Source organism: Trachemys scripta, chromosome 16, assembly GCF_013100865.1.
Source record: "Trachemys scripta elegans isolate TJP31775 chromosome 16, CAS_Tse_1.0, whole genome shotgun sequence".
Taxonomy (NCBI): Eukaryota; Metazoa; Chordata; order Testudines; family Emydidae; genus Trachemys; species Trachemys scripta.
The window spans coordinates 9,510,531-9,526,991 of NC_048313.1; the positions used below are offsets into that span (position 1 = coordinate 9,510,531).

General features: G+C 64.6%; 1 protein-coding gene across 2 annotated transcripts; it reads right to left on the minus strand.

Moving 5' to 3' along the window:
* Positions 1–2,378: 2,378 nt before the first annotated feature.
* On the minus strand, positions 2,379–8,421 carry EFNA1 (ephrin A1). 2 transcript variants are annotated; one of them, XM_034792063.1, is made up of 5 exons: positions 8,050–8,305; positions 5,096–5,391; positions 4,663–4,728; positions 4,213–4,263; positions 2,379–3,783 (listed from the first exon to the last, which is right to left on the minus strand). In XM_034792063.1, exons 1-5 carry the CDS (start codon positions 8,139–8,141, stop codon positions 3,668–3,670), a joined length of 621 nt encoding a protein of 206 aa, XP_034647954.1. In that variant the 5' UTR covers positions 8,142–8,305; the 3' UTR covers positions 2,379–3,667. The 2 variants fall into 2 exon arrangements, with proteins under 2 accessions (XP_034647954.1, XP_034647955.1); XM_034792064.1 differs by lacking the exon at positions 4,213–4,263 and having other exon boundaries at positions 8,050–8,421.
* Positions 8,422–16,461: the final 8,040 nt, after the last annotated feature.

Consider the following 16,461-nt stretch of genomic DNA (forward strand, 5'->3'; position numbering starts at 1 on the left):
GGACTCCAGGTGCAGGCTGGCCCAGAGAGAGGATGATGTCCCTAGGGCAGGGGGCACCGATGGCTCAGGCCATCTTTAATTGCTGCCCGGGTTCAGTTCCTATCTGCGGCTCCCTGAGCAGCCTTGGGTGACTCACTGCCCCTTTCCCAAGTTTCCCAGCCGGTCTGTAAAGTGGGGGAGGTGGAGCCTGACTCACCTTCCTCCCGGGCTGGGAGCCGCAGCCCTGTCTGCCAAGCGGCTAGACCCAGAGCCACAAACGTGGCTAGATGGGTTCCCTGCATGGAAGTTGGCAGCCTGGTGTCACTGCTGCACATTCCCTGGCCCCGCTGCCAGGGGCTGCTGATCAAGGGCTCCTGCCCGGCTGTTTCCCAGTCTCCCAGTCCCACTGGCTGCTGCTCGGCGTGGGCCTGGCTGCCCCCCGTGCCCCATTCATTCTGTGATGGCGTCACAGCGGCTTCCCCGGCATGGAGCTGTGACGTCACCGCATGAACCGGGGCAGTAGCTTGTTGTCTCCCCCTGCCCCGGGAGGTGGGGTTGGTTGTTGGAGGGTTGTGGCAGGGCCAGCGCGTTAACCAGATGGCAGAGATGGGGGCAGGGAATTCAAAAGCATTTCCTGCTTGCTCTGTGCCCAGCCACCAGGGCTGGGTTGAGGCTGTTGCTTTGGGCTGATGGGCCTGTAGAGTTTGGCTCCAGCCTAACTCCACCTCCTGGGGCTGCCTCTGTGGAAAGGGGGCTAGCGGCTGCCCCAGGGCTCGCGCAGGCTGCTCAGACTCCGGCCTAGGCTGCTGGAGGGTTCCCTTCCCAATCCCAGGTGGGCAGAGAGGAGCTGGGCTGCCATGCCTGGACCTTGCAGGTGCTTGCGGACGGTGTCCCTCCTTGCCCGGGACACTGGTGAGCATCCCGTGACTTTGGCAGGGTGAGCAGCTGTGTGTCAGTGCCTGTGCGTCAGCTCCAGCTCTGGGCATCAGCGGGGCTTGGGGTGATGCCTGCACATCAGCCCGGATGTTGCATCTCTGCCTGTCTCCAGCGGGTGGTAATTAGGCTCCGGATGTGCCAGTCTCTCACCTGACTCACTGCAGCCTGCACCGGTCGGACCAGCAGCCAGCCACAGGCCGTCAACAGATGGCCTGGTTTGGAACCAGGGTCCCTGGGGTTCCCCAGCTGAGTGGGGCGAGGGGTTTGCGGCCTGTGAGCATGAAGGGATGGTTTTGTGTCGACAGCCAGGTAGCTGGGCTCAGTGTTGGTTCGGCTGCAGCGTCTGGGTCTACATATGGAGCAGTTGATTGCATAATGGTGCAGCGGCAGGTGGGACCCATCCAAGCACCTGGCTAGGAGAGGGACCCTGGAGGGGACAGATACCCTAAGCACTAGGCTATCAGATACCCGGGTTCAGTCCCTGCTCTGCCACAGGCGCTCTCCGTTCCCATCTCTGCACAGCTGGGGGAGGGATAAATACATTCATGGCTGAGGTGCTCACAGCTCTGCTCCCAGGACAGTCCTGGCTCTGGCACACAACGGTGGAGTTGGCCTGAGAGCTGCCCCATGGAGCAGGGTTTTGAAGGCAGGGCAGGAATCGCCAGCCCAGCCCAAGGCCGGGGGAGAGGAGCCGAGCACGGCTGCCTTCGGCCAGGCCGCTCCGGGGAATGGGAATCAGAGAGACGCTGCGTGGCCCTGGATGAGTCTCGGTTTGATTTTCGTTCCTCGCTGCCAGCGATGTTTGTCACAGAGGCTGGAAACGCAGCACAGCTCGGTGGGGGCGCAGTGAGCGATCAGGGTCATTCATGGCCCAACTCAGCCCACCCCTTCCAAGTCACTCCCGTCCCCTCCTCCCCTGCTGCCGCCCTGCTCAGGAGAACGTGTCTCTGGGTCCAAATAACTGATAGCGGCAGGCACACGTTTCCACTCCAAAGCCCTCCGCAAACCCCAGCCAGTTAATTAACTAATTACAACAGCCTGGTAGCCAAGAGACCGCTGCTCAACCCACCTCCCCCCAGAGGCCCAACACACTTGGCCAGCAGGACCAGCCATTTCCGCAGGAGTGGAGAGGCTGGGAAGGGGACAGGCTGCCCTGGCAGGGTCTTGAGCCCACAGGAGGCTGCGGTTGATGGGAGAGGGCAGCCCTGGGCAGGGCAGGTTGGACCAGGGGTATCTCTCTGCCTGTCACCTTCTCTGGGGCTCTAGCCAGGGGGATCCAGCTGGGGCCTGGGTGCTGCCCCTTCAAGGGGGGAGGCGGAGGGGCTGGATCTGAAGCTGAGGAGGTGGGGGAGGAAGAGGAGGAGATGCTGGAGCCTTCCTGGTCCCTAGGTTGGGGGGAGTCCTGACAGGGTTGGTGGAGGAGTGCAGTTGGCACCTTCCCCCCACCAGCAGTAGTCTGGCCGTATCCGAACATATTTATTCAAGACCATTTGTATAAAAATTCCAGTGGTAAAAAGGAAGCTTTACAAATCAGGACATGTTATATACACTCCTCCGTGCAGGGCCCAGCAGGTGTGTGGGTGAACGAGGCCCCTGCCCCCTCCAGGCACTGAGGCGCGCACAGGCGGTGGAGACAGGGTCGCACGCCGCGTCTAGAGCCCTGCCGGTGGTGGGAACTCCAGCCAGGCAGCAGCGACGCTCAGCCTCTGCCCCACCCTGTTTCCAGCACAGGTGGCTGCTTTACACAGAGGACAGGGAGTCCTGGGTGGGGCCAGGAGAGGAGGAAGAGAGATTGTGGCACCGAGCCTAGGCAGACAGGAGTGGGGCTGGGAGTTTGTGCTCTTGGTGTTTCTGGAGAGGCCAGGCTGGGGTGGGTAGAGGGAACGGGGTGTCAGGGGTTTGGGGCTGCCAGCTCAGTCCATCCTCAGGTGATTGTGAGGACATTTGTCTCCTTCGGGTCAGCCTGCAGCCCAGCTCCCTGCTTCAGGCCAGACGGTCCCAGGCCCCTGGCCAATGTGCCATCACCAGAATTGCCATGGGAGGGGGCACCTGCTCCAGACATGTCTACACAGTTTCCAGGTGTCACCGTATGGAAGCCCAGCACCCACATCACTGACTCCAGGGTCCTGCACCAGAAGGAATATTGTTCCAGGAGGTCCTGCCCCAGCAAGGTGGTACCACAGCCCTGGCAGACCCAGAGTCCCTGGGTTGCACTCAGCCCAACCGTCCATGGGCTGTTTGCGTGGGCAGCACAGGTGCCTCTGCCTGCAGGACACTTCCATGCCACCAGCCCGCAAGGCCTGTCCATCCTGCGCACTCCATGGGGGCTGGCTCAGCCAGCCAGAGGTGCCAGCACCCCGCCCCAGTCCAGTGCCACTGCCCCTCCAGCCAGGGCAGCAGCCGCTGTGGTCCGCTCTCAAAGCGCGTGGTTGAAAGTGCTGGTGGGCTGTTCTTTGGCAGTAAGGAGGCGCGGCCGCTCCCCGCAGGGCTACGGCGGCGTGGTTGCTCAGCTCGGCTTTGGGTCGTTCGACCCGTAATACTGACCACTTGGGCCATTCGACCCGTAACAAGTCCTCAGGCTGCCAACGCACGCCTGGCTGAGAGCCAGCTGGGGGTGCACACCCAAGAGCTGCTCACGGGAGTGTTTGCAACAGCCCAGCCGGGGGCCGGCACCCCTTGGGCCACAGGGTCTGTTCCCGGCAGCAGTAGCCATCCAGCGGTTCAGTCCATGCCGCTCAGCCAGGCTCCCCCCTCACAGGCCTTGCGGCACCAGCAGGGGCAGCAGGAGGCTGAGCAAGGTGACAGGGCTGCTCCCCCGCAGCGCCGAGTTCTGGCCCACACTCCTCAGGACCTGCGCGTCCGCGTCGTCTGCGAGAGGAGAGACAGGAGCCACATGAGCTCTCGGACATGGGTGTCCGGGGCCCGAGACGCAGCCGGTGGCTGACACCCAGCAGCTGGGGTCACGCGTGAGCCGCAAGCCAACGGCCGCGGCGACCTGGCCAGGCACATGCTGTGCCACCTCCCTCCCGCAATCCCACGTTGCTCCAGGGCAGGGCTCTGCCAACACCCCTCTGCCTGGCCTGCAGCTGCAGCCCCCAGCCCTGGCATTTCAGACCTAGGCCCTGGAGCAGGTTCTTGCCTGTACTCTAGGGGGAGGGGATCTCAGGAATCTGGACTGAGTTGGCCAAACCCACAGCTCCATGGGGAACGCCCTCGCCCAGCTGCTCCCCACAGCCCCTCATATGGCAGAGACCACACCAGGCCACTAGGGTCTGTTGGTCAAAGCCAGTCACGTACCTGCCTGGATCCCCCCCTTCCGCATCGGGGTGTGGACGGGCGGTGTCCCAGCTGCAAAGCAAACGCAGAGACAAGCAGGTGAAGGGCAGCACCGAGGTCAGTTACTGACCGCATGCCCCAGCAGCCAGCCCATGCCCCGGGTCCGGCCTCACCCCCTGTCTGCTCTGCAGCCCGAGTCAATCCCATTCCCTGCTATCTGCAGAGCCCGTGCCTAGAGCCCTGCAAATCCGCGGGGAGCCGCTTTCTAGCCACAGACCAGGTTGGCAGATCAGATGCAGATACACGTTTTGTACCCACGCAGGGCTCTGCCCCTCCCCCAGAGCCGCGGGGAGCCAGGGTCAGTGCTCTTCCCTGGACACCTGGAGGGCGGGCAGGACATGGCGGGGCAGCCGGGCTGCTGGGAGGGCTCTGTGCCCAGCAGGGAGGGACCAAGACCCCAGAGATACTCACTGGCTTTGCCAGCCACAGTCACCTTCAGCTTCAGGCAGCCGTCGCCATGGTGGTGAATTGGCTTCGCTGGAAACAAGAGACAGGTGGGTCAGAGCTGCGCTCTCCATGCCCACAGGGGCTGTTTCTCCCGCTGCCGGGAGAGGCCCATGGAGTCAGGGTCTCTCCCGGGCCAATCAGAGCAGGGGCCAGAGAGCAGACCCTTGGTGCTAAGGTGGGGGCGGGGGGCACGCAACACATGTCACCCCCATGTCATTACCCGTCTTCCACAAACCTGTGCACTCCCCCTCCTACTTGGCCTCCATCCTCCACCACAGCCTTGGCCAGGCCCCCCAGCGCCTGTGTACCCCACAATAGCCCCGACCAGGCCCCACCCGACCCCCCCAGCCCCAGCGCACCCATAGCCCCAGCCAGGCCCCACACCCTGGACACTCACAGATGTAGTAGTAGCTGTGTCCCTCCTTGAACTCCTTCCCCAGGGTGAAGGGTGTGAAGCGCTGGAACTTCTCCGAGAACCGCTCGGGGCCATGCAGGGCGGCCGGCTTGTTGCACTCCCAGCGGATCTGGTCCTTGGAGTGGGGTTTGCAGGCCGCGTACTCCTCATACTCCACCAGGTAGAGGGTGTAGCGCTCCATGGCGCGGGGAGTCACGCTGCCCTCCTCATAGTGTGGGCAGATGATGTCCAGGTAGTCGTTGAGCCGGACCTCCACGGTGTAGTCGTCCGCCAGGAACCTGGGGCCAGGAGGAGGTGCGGTCAGTGGTCAGCACCCAGGGGTCAGAGTGGTCAGACGCATGCAGGATGAGAATGCAGCCCTCTGCTCCCAGCCAGCCTGCACCATGGGGGGCAGAGGTCCAGGGAGGGGGGAGGGAAGGGGCGGATGCCCCAGACGCAGAGGGGCCAGCGCAGATTGTGGGGGTGGGGGTAACAGAGCAGCCACTGGATTGGGGGTTGATTTCCCAGCACTATATTCTCCCCACACACACAAACACTTTTCCCCTAAACACCATCTGGGGCATTTTACAAGGTGAGAAACAGATGGGAAAATAATCTGCCCTGGTTCAATAACCCGTTAAAACCTCCAGTGCCCAGCATGGGAGCGAGACCCCCCCAAGCGCCCCCTAAGACCCACTCCTCCCCATGGTGCCAGGCCAGGAGCCTCAGAGCAGGAAAAGCCTAATGCTGCCCTGGGATCTCCCTCTCCCCCAGGTGGGCACTGGGCCCACCCCAAACCTGCCCCTTGACCTCACAGACCCACTGTCTGCTCAGTGGAGAGGCTGCCTGGGGGGCTGGGGGTTGTGGAGGAGGGAGAGACCCCCGGGGGAGGGAGGGGAGTAACTGCCCCCCCCTTGGTGTCCTGTTGCTCTTCCCCAGGGAGCCGGGAGCGTGACCAGCCGTCACAGCTGCCCCATTAGCCAGGGCAGACGGCCAGTCTCCGCTCCAAGCCGCTCCCCCATCTCATCACCTAATTAGGGCTCCTCTCCCCATCCAGGCAAACAGGTGCTGCCCCCTCCTGCTGCAGGCATCTCAGCCACCTGGACATGGCGACACCACCAGGGAACTGGCTTCTGCTCCCTGTGAGGCCACCAGAGGAGAGGGGCCCCCAGCAGCTCCCACACCAGCTAGCCCCTAACCCTGCTCCAGCCCCCTGCAGTCCAGGTACCTCAGACACCCCCAGAATTGCAGTCACCTCTGGGGCAGGCCGCAGCATGCAGCACAACAGCTGGGGTGGGGTGGGCAGCAGCCGACTCCTGGGGCCAGTGAGCCAGCCCACCTCCCACCCCGAGCCAAGCTGGGGCTGGCAGCTGAGTGGTTCAAGACCAAGAGCCCCCCCTGCCCCACACAGCTGGGGAGGCCCCTCTGTAAGGCTCCAGTACCCAGGCAGAGAGCTCCGGCACTGGGGGAGGACCAGCTGCATTACGGGGCATTGGAGATGGCATCCACCAGGCGCTTCTCCAACTGGTAATTCCACTGGCGGAGTCCGGGCCTCCCCTGCTCACCAGCCCGTCAGAGCCAGGAGCTTCCCTCCCATCTGCATTGGGACGGGGGCACCAGCTGACCCGGGCCAAGGGAAGTGCGTGGCACCAGGCACCTTGGGAAGCTCAGCCCCTGCACGGCAGGGAGGGCATTGGGGACCTCAGGCAGAAAGGCAAAGAGTGCAGGAGTGTGGCCCGGTCACCCAGTGCCCTGAGCCAGGCCAAGGGGGTGAGGGGGCAGAGGTCTGGCCGGGCAGCAGTACCAGCTCTGGGGGTAGGTCCCGGGGGACGGAGCCTGCAGTGGTTGGACCCCAGTTGCAGCCAGTTCTTTGTTTCTTTGCACAGATGACCGCTCCTGGGGGGGGGCCTCCAGGGGGATACATGGGGGGCACGTGACAGGTGAACCCCCCAATCATGTGCCTGTGTGGCTAGTGACCCTCCCTATGCCCTGCCCCAAGGCACAGACAGAGGGTCCCAAACCTGCTGGGACCTGCCTCCCCCCATCAGCCCCACACCTGGAGCGGACTGGGGGGGGAGATTCCGCACAGCCTGGCCAGGGCCAGCCCCACATCCTGCCTCCTGCAGCTGCCCCACCGACGTGTTTGTCAACAGGCTTCCTGCCGGTGCACGCGCTCCCCCGTGCCCCTGGCGCCTTCCCCTGGCCCCGCGCCAGCCCCGGGAAGGAAGAGGCCCGTGTCCAGCAGGGAGCTGGGTCCTGGGAACGGAAGGACCAGCTGCCCCCCCGCCCCCCCGCCAGCGCTTGGCACAAACAACCCGCGGCGGGTGAACTTCAGCCCTGCCAGCGACTCCGGCCCGGGTTAAACATTTGCCAGGGCCGGGGCTGGCCGCTCCGGGGGGGCTTTACTCGGCTCCCCCCGTGTCAATTGAAGAGGTGAGTCTGGGGACCCTGCGCCCGGCACCCCCCGATCAGCCCCGGGGAGCCGCGAAGGCTCGTTACCGGGCGCTGCTGGCGAGCCCGCGAACAAAGGCCGAACCTCCCCGCCCGGGCCCCCCGTTCGCCTCCCAGCCTGTCTCGGGGGCGCAGGCTGCAGCGGCGGCTCCCGGGCACCTCGGGGCTCTCAGCGGGGGCCGCCCCCCGCGTGTTTACAAACTCCGCCGTGGGGGAGACCCCGCCACTCCCGGGGACCCGCCCCCAGGCAGCGCGGCCGGTCCCAGAGCCCGGCACCCGCCGGAGCCTGAGCCGAGATCCCCCCACGCGTGACCGGAGCACGGCTCGGGCGTAGCCGGGCACCCTCGGGTTGTTCCCAGCCCAGATTCCCAGGCCAGTTTCGCTTGGCTCCTTCCCGAGCGCACCGGGCTGGTAGGGGGGCCCGGGGGAGGGGCGCGCTGGGGCCCGGGCTGGTGGGGGGGCTCGGGAGTCCCGGGGCCGGCAGGATGCGGAGCCCCCGCACTCACTTGGGGTTGGAGCTGTTCCAGAAGACCGGGTGCCGGTCGGCGGCCACCAGCCAGCAGCACAGAGCGAGCAGGGACGCCCAGCGCAGCGCCATGGGGCCGGTCCGGAGCTCGTTGTGTGCCGGGCAAGGCGCCCCAGCGCTCCGCCTTATGTACCGGGACCGCCCTGGGCGGGAGGAGCGCGCCCGCCCCCAGCGCAGAGACACCACAACACGGGGCGGTTCAACACATGGGGTGTGTAGTCAGAGCAGCACAATGCTGCACAAAGAAACACAACAACAACACAGAGCAACCCCTGGGCAGTAGGACAACAAGACCACCACACAGAACCACACACCAACACGTGAAGGAGAACACTTATAGCAACACACCACCAGCACATGGGACAGTACACTCAGAGCAACACACCCATACAGAGCAAACCCAAAACAACACAGAGTAACACAATAGCACATGGAGCAATACAGTCACAATATGGAGCAACATAACAACACCCCCCCCCACAGAACACACAACACAATGATAATGCACCGAGTCACACACACGGCTAAAGAACAGCACCACACTAGACAACAGGGAGATAGCAAAAGGACAACACACAGAGACACTTATGGCAAAACAACCCAGAGAGTGACACACACAAACCGCAATATCATGATAACACACAGTACAGCACAAGGCAACACACACACTGACACACAGCAGCTCACACAGTAACACAAACCAGGCAGCTGGAACATGGCCGCGGGAGGTGGGTCTGATCTCTGGGGTGGGTTTGTGTCCTGTGCTGGGTGCCCACACACGGCTCCCCAGCGCCCGAGCGAGCACAAGCCCGGCACTGCGGGCAGCCTGCCAGCCACCCGGTCAGGGGTGAGCGCCAGGCTCCCAGCTAAGCCCCAGCTCTGAGGGGCCCTGACAGCCCTTGCTCACTGCAGGGATACAGGGCTCCTCACTTCCCGGCCAAACAGTCCTGGCCTGGTGCTGGGCACCGATTAAGGCCCAACTCCGGCCCCACTGAAGCCAGTGGGAGTTTTGCCAGTGGTTTGGCTAAGCGGGTGGCCTTAAAACTGCTGCCCCTCCCTGGCCCGGAGGCGGCTGCATGTCAGCGGTGGGTGAAGGGATCCTGGGGAGAGGCCAGTTGGCCTGCAGGCAATGCCTGCCTTCCTGCTGTCCCTCCACACCTCGCAGAGAACCTGCTTTATCTGATGTGTTTTGGGGACATCAAAAACATCTGGATAAATGGGGCTTGGGGAGCAGCTGATAAGGTGCAGGGGACAGAGCCGAGATTCTGATAGGCAGGCGGCTGGATAACAGGCACCCACCTCCTTTCCCCCCTTATCAGCCATGTCTATTCTCTCCAGCCACAAACATGCCAGCTCCCCCACCCCCCTCCTATTTGCTCTCCATTTGTTTGATATTGTGCAATGCCTTCCCAGTAGAATCCCTTTGCCAAAGGGAGATTGCTCGGCTGGGGCCCTGGGGGGAGCCATTCCCGCATCCAGGCCAGAGCCATGTCTCCCTAGCTGCCTGACAGGCGCATGGCTGCGCGCTATCGCCTTGCATCTGCCCAGAACACCGATCCATTCTTGTTAAGCCTCGCCGAGCGATGCTTCGCCGGAGTGTTGTGAGCTGATAACTCAGCCACGTTTGCAAAACAACTTTCCCCTTGTTTATTACATAATGAGCCATTGATTGTGGGTAATGTTGCATGCCCCACATGGCAAGGCGGCCTGGAGCTGGCGGCAGCCATGCTGGGATTGGTCCCTGGAGCCGCTGGAAGCTCCTGGTAAGACAAGTATCAGGGGGTAGCCGTGTTAGTCTGTGTTCTGGTAAGACAACTTCACCTCTGAGTCTTGGCACCGTGGCTGTCCCTAGGGCAGCGGGTCCTGACACACCTTCCCACGCCAGTCACCTGCCACTGGGCCATGCCCCGGTCAGGGTCGAGCACCCAGATCCCCCAGGGCATCCCTCGAATGTGCATGTCACGTGGGCAGCTGGATGTGATGGCCACAGAACGGGGCAGTTGGGGGCAGCCTGGAGCCAGGCCTTCCTTCCACTATCCCAGGGTCTGCGAGGTGCCAGATCCCCCAGATCCCACAGCAAGGGCCCCCCTGCCTGCCCAGATCCCAGCACCTGACCCATCTGCATCCGCACCCAGCTACCATTGCTGGCTGCAGCTTCCCGTGGCGGGGGGGCCCTCACCATGGCCTCTTTCATCTTCCCTATTCACAGCCAGCCCTGAAGTCAGCCCATAACTTTTAATCACTGCATTAGCAGGACTCCAGCTCCCACCACGCTGGTGCTGGCTTGACTTGGGCTGCCCCTGCTTGCATGCATTGTAATCTCCCAATAATGACCTTCGGGGTGGCCCGCATGGAGCGCAAAGTGCTTTAACCCTACACCCCCCAGGGCAACGGAGGGGTTAGCCCCACTGTACAGCTAACAGGGGAAACTGAGGCACAAAGTGGGGACAGGATCACACAGAGAGTCAGGGTCACAATAAGGCATAGAACCCAGGAGTCCTGACTCCCAGGTGCCCCCCTCCCCCGAACCACTGACAGAGCCCTGATTTCCTGGTGGTGAGACCGTCAGGAATCGAAGAGGTGGGCAAAGGGAGTTGTGAGACAACCCCGTCACGCCAGCCTTTGCTCAGCTCCCCGGGCCTCTGCCCCGGGAAAGAGCCCGACACACCAAGCCAGGATGGGCCCTTCCCGGCTGAATGCACCTGGACACCCCACGCCTGGGATGAGGTGCAGCCAGGCCCCCCCCAGCACGGCCAGTGCTGGCACAAACAACGGGTGAGCTGAGGCCAGGCAGAGCCCGGCAGGTTCCCAGCAGCCCCTCCCCCGATTGCGCTGGGGCGACCTTCCCCCATGGCCAGCAGTAGCCTGGTGATAACGAGGATTTATGGCTGTGATTTCACTCCAAGGCCATCACGCCATGCACGCTTGCTGGGGGGGGGGGGGGGGGGGGGGGGGGGGGGGCCCGGCGGGCGTTGGCTTTTGGTTGGGGGGGGGGGGGGGGGGGGGTTCAGGACTGGGGGTGGGGGGACAAAGCCCCAAGTGAAGTGGGGATGGCCATATGGGGTGGGGGCTCAGGGCCTCATGGTGAGGCCCGTGCCCCATAGCAGGCGGCTCAAGGGGGTGATGGTATGGGCAGCCCCTGGCTTTCCAATACAGGAGAGGTTTGGGGTGCGCGGTGAGCTCCCCCCCACAAATCCAGAGGCCAGCAGTCTGGGTGCTGGCAGGGGGGGTGCCCCTCCCCGGTGCTGCCAGGGCAGAAGCAGCGCTGGGCAAAGCACATGAGCGGGACAGGGCTGGTTTGGGGTCACTGCTGTGCTGGGGGGCCCAGCCCGGCTGGGTGAGGGTGAGGTCAGTCCAGGGCAGGGCAATGCCTGCTCGGGCATGACTCTCCCTTCACACGCTAGGTGACGTGTGCAGGACAAAGGTGAGCGTGCAAGGTGTGAATAGTGCGAGACATAAACACGACGTGTGGCGCACAGTGGGCGGTGGCCAAGGGGCCGGGGCCCACGCTTTGCAGGCTATTTATAGCTTATCAGGTAGAGCAGAGTGCCCAGGTGTGAGCTGGCCACTGCCAGCACTGAGGTAACTGGGTCTGGGGGACGTGGGGGGGCGTGGCACGGGGGCTGTCCCAGCACCTAATTAGGGAGCAAAGGCCATGGCTGCTGCGTGCTCCGTGCAGCCAGGCAGGTAACTGAGATCCGGGTCTGGCACGACACGGCAGCCTGCGCAGGGGGCGGGCCCAGGGAGGCATGGGGCCCGGGGCGGGGCGGGGGGGCAGTCTCCTTGACGTGCCAGAGATGTAACTGGGTGACTGGTGGCTTGGTGCCCGAGCTGCCCTACAGGCCTTGCTGCCAGCCTGGTACCAGCAGGGCCCTTGTGCAAAACATTCCTCATCCCCCACCCAGGGTTACAGGGCAGCAGGGTCCCAGCCCGGGTGGGTCTGTGGCTCGTTCCCCTCCCCCTCCCAACCAGAGAGGAACCTGGGACCAGCTTCCCAAGGCCCCCCCACCCGCCAGCTCTTCCCTCAAGCTCTCTGGGTAAGGCGGGTTCCAGACAGGGGCTGCCCCTCCCCATGAGAGCGAGGTTAGGGCACGTGTGCATGGTGACATGGGGGCTCCGAGCTCCTCAGGGCCCCCCCCGGGCCACTCCCAGTGCGTGCAGCATTCAGGGAGGTGACTCGTTGGCAGCCCCTGGTCTGGAAGGGCCTACCCGGTCCATACCCAGCTCACCCCCATACAAGGGGTGCCATGCCACTGAATTCCTGGGGGCCACGGAGCCCAACAGGGCCCTACGGCTGCAACCTGCTCTGGCGTCCCGAGTCCTGCAGAGCGCGTGGGGCTGCCCCAGGGCTAGGGGGCCCTGGGCCAGGCTGGGGAAAGGAGCCAAGTTCCAGGCATGTTGCAAAAGGGATTTTGCAAGTGGAGCTGCTACTCCCCCGAGGGTCTGTGAATCAGCTCCCCCCACTCCCCAGCCAGCACCAAGGCAATCCCCCCCCCCGCCCCCCCAAACACAAACTGAAAATCGCAGGCTTTTCCCCCTGGGAGGCCTCTCCACCACGGGCCAGGTGGGGATAGGGACGGGGAGCCCCATGCCAGCCAGGGGGAGAGTGGGACGGACGGAGGGACGGGAAGCAGAGAATGGCGGAGGCCGAGGGGCCAGCAGCAGGGAGGAGAGCACTTGCCTCTCCTTTGTGAAATGACCCCCCTGGTCACGTCAGCAGCTCCCAGTCTGGCCCGTGGACGGACAGAGGGCTGCATGCCCAGCCTGGCTTTGGGGAACAGGGATGGCTTTGCAGAACCTGCTCCTTTGACTCTACTCCCGGGGGAAGACGGCTCTTCCCGACCCTGAACAGCCTGCTCCCCCGCTGGGCGCTGGGCAGCCCCCGCTATAACTGAGCGCCCAGTGGCAGGGCTCCCCCCGACACGGGGCAGGGAGCAGCAGGGTTATCCCGCCTGGGGGGAGGCGGGCGCTTCTGGGCAGGGATGGTGTTAGGCTCACTGGAGCAACAGGGGCAGCAACACCCCCAGTCCAATAGCAGCAATGGGGTGTGCCCCACTCCTAGGCCCCAGCAGCGCTCAGCACCTGCTCGCTGGAGGAGCCAGGGGTGGAAAAGAAGTTTGTGGGGTTCCAGGCCTGGCCAGCCCCGAGATGCAGAGACCCCTAATGGGGAATTGGGTTAGGCTAGTACGTAAAGGCGCAGACAACAAAGGCCTTGTGCTTTAGGGCTGGCAAACGCGCCAGGCCTGACGCAGCACCGGCTGGCTGGGTGCAGGTTTTTACAAGCCACAGGGCCTGTGCCGGCTGCGCTGCCGAGCCAGGCCAGGAGGCGCAGGGCCGTCGGGGTGGCCGCGTAGCCAGGTGTGAGTAAACACCACGCTCCCCAGCTGAGCCAGAGGTAAACTCCGTTCACCCTACGCAGCGCTGCTGGCTGGAGCATCCGCCCGCAGGACCTGTCTGGCAGGTTTGCGTCTCCTCCCCACGCCCCAGACAAGCCTGGGCCGGCCCCACTGGGGCAGCTGCTGTGTGTTGGGAGCTATGGGGTGGCAGGCTCCAGAGAGCACCTCCCACTGGGCAGCACCAGGCCCAGTGACAGCAAATGGACGCCCCTGTGCCCAAGATACCAGCTGTCCCTGGGATCAGGCCAGCGCCACCCCGACACCCAGCCAGGCCCTGCCCTCCTGGCAGGCGCTGGTTGGAGGCAGCAATAGTCTCACATTGTGAATTTCCAGCCGCCAGAGCTGGGATCCTGGGACCGGATTCCTCTTCCCCCAGCTGCTGCTCTCAGCCCTGGGCCAGGGCCCAGCCTCCCACCAGGGTCTGTCAGCCCATGGAGGGGGCTGCAGGGGGTCCAGCAGCCTGCCAGGTCTGGCAGCCAGCGGGGCCATGTGAGATTCCTCCCACAAGGCTATGGTGTTACTAGGGGACACATTATCCACAGGACCCCCCCCCCCCAGCCATCACCTCTCCCAGCAGGGGGTGCCGTAGGGGGCAGGGCAGGAGCACTGGGGGGGCTCAGACGCTGGGGTTGGATTGAGCTTCCCAACAGAGGCTTTTGCAAACTAGGGAATGTTTCCTCCCCCCCCCATGCCCCCAGGAGCCGCTGCCCCTCAAATGCCCTGGCCCTGCACAGGGGAGGGTGTCGGAGCTGTGGGGCTGGCCAAGGCAGCTGTCTGGGAGCCCCTAGAGCTGCAGGTGGGAATGGGGGCCTGCACTGGGGGTCCAGGGCCCCTCCAGGCCTCCTCTGCATTCAAGGGAGGAGTTTAAACAGGTTGAACCAAGCCGGTGCCAAGCCGCAGGGGGAGCCATCTGGGGCAGCAGGGCCCGGGTGTGTAGGGCCTGGCCCAGTCCCCCTCCTGCCCAAGCCACTCTGAAGGGGAGACGTGGTGACAGCTCCCACCTCCCGCCCTGTGCCAGCCCCACACACTGGCAGGGCAAAGATCCGCTCCCTGCCTTCCCGTCCCTGCCCCCACCCACCCAGCGACTTACTCCTAGGTCCCCTGGCAGCAGGGGGCCCTGTGCTAGCAGGAAAGGGGGCAAAAACTGGGGTCTGGGGGGGATGCTGCTGCCCAGAGGGCAGGGAGGAGCAGGATCCCCCCGGAGCCCAGCCGACCCGCCCAGACAGGGAGTGGGGCCAGCGCGGGGGTGGCTGGCTAGGGAGTTGGGGATTCCCCATGGGACCCAGCCAGGGGTGCCAGGTACAGCGGCCATGCGAGTCAGCACCAGGGCCCCAAGGAGCCACCTGGTGCATTCCCTCAACCCCAGCTGGGCCGAGCCCCTCTGGGTTGGGGGAGCCACTTCCCCAGCACCCCCAGGTGCCAGCTCTTATGCAGAGGGGACATCTCCCACCTCTGCCAGGCCTGGGGTCACTGGAGGGGGTTGGGTGAGGGAGAGCAGGGGTGCTGTGCAGGGACACGCAATCACACGCATGCTCATCTGCATGACAACATATATGCTCATGTGCAGAGACAGATGAGTGGCCATACGCACGGACGCACCCAGGCAGGGATGCTGAGAGCCACTGAACCAAACCAACCCTTGATACGCTAGAAACCACTTCAAGCCAGGGGTGCAGCCCCCCGCTTCCAGCTCCTCCATACCCAGTGGCTAATTGTGCTCCACCCGCTGTATTTGCCATGGGACTCTGCTGCCCCCTCCCCCTGCAGGGAGACAGGTCCCAGGCTGACTCTCCTCCTGCCAGCTCGCCAGGCCGGTGGTGGGGGGGGCAGCACGCCATCCAGGCGGGGCCCTGCTGGACTCGAAGGGCCTGGTTTGCCTTGGCCCCAGCTTCCCTGACTCTGCCGTTATCAGCCAGCCCCACCCACACCCGCATGGCACCCAACCTGGCCCCAGCCACAGCGGTCAAGGGAGCGCTACCCCTGGGGACTGGGTGTCAGAGGCTGCTGTACCCTGCGACCGGCCAGCACCCCTGCCGCACGTCAGGGTCTGGGGCAATGAGGATGGAGCAAGGACCCAATGGAGGTGCCAAGGGTCACCTTCCCAGCCCCCACCCATGCCCTATGCCTCCCCCAGGGGGCTGTACCTCCCTACCTCACTCCCCCCTTGCAGTGCTGGAGCCCCATTACCTGGGGGGGGCCAGCCCCACCTTCCCTGCCCCCAAGTGTTACCTGAGCTGGTGTTCCCGTGCTGGGCTCTGGGCCAGGAATCGCCAGGGCCCTGGTGACAGGAGAGCCTGGGTGCTTGGTTGTAAGTGCCCTGCCCCAAGCCCACTCTTCCCATGAGCCAGCCCAGCCCCGGACCACAGGAGTCCAAGGCAGCCCCCACTGGAGACACCCCCAGCCCCCCGCACCAGGTAGGAGCCAAGGGGGGGAGGGAGCTGGAGCAGGCACCCTCCCACCCCCCAGGGAGCAGAGCAGGTACCGGGCGGCTCAGTCACCTCCCGCTGCCAGCCAGCCCCAGGCGCCCGGCGCTGAGCGCGGGGGCATGAATGGCCCCTTTGTGCACAGACAAAGCAAGCGGGCAGCCCTTTGAGCGGCTGTTTGCAGGGAGGGCCCTGCCCTGGACTGAACCCGCTCCCCCTGGCAGGGGCCAGGGACTGCAGCCAGCAAGAGCCCCCAGAGGGCCAGGGTCGGGGCACGATAGCACCTCCTGGACCCATCCAGACCCTGGGGTGCCAGGGGCCAGACCCAGCGCTGAGCCCCATGCCAGCTGGGCAGGCCTGGCAGAGGCACTGGGATGGCATGTGCACAGGGCTGTCACGCACTAGTGCGCCAGGGGAGCTGTAAAGGTGGGAGGGCCCAGCCGGGAAGGGGGGGGCGGGCCTCCCTTGGGACCAGGAAGTTGGCAGTGCTTGTCAAAGGCCTCTGCCAGCTGCGCCCGAGGGCACCTGACCCGGTGGCCCCCATCCAAGCAGCCCAGGGGTTGTTGTTTTTTT

What these genes read in the sequence shown, in the direction of transcription:
- EFNA1 (XM_034792063.1), bottom strand. Translation starts at nt 8,141, where the DNA reads ATGGCGCTGCGCTGGGCGTCCCTGCTCGCTCTGTGCTGCTGGCTGGTG. An exon ending in ACACAGCTACTACTACATCT is followed by an intron (nt 4,729 to 5,095) that starts GTGAGTGTCCAG and finishes TCTTGTTTCCAG; the next exon opens with CGAAGCCAATTCACCACCAT. An exon ending in GAAGGGGGGGATCCAGGCAG is followed by an intron (nt 3,784 to 4,212) that starts GTACGTGACTGG and finishes CTCCTCTCGCAG; the next exon opens with ACGACGCGGACGCGCAGGTC.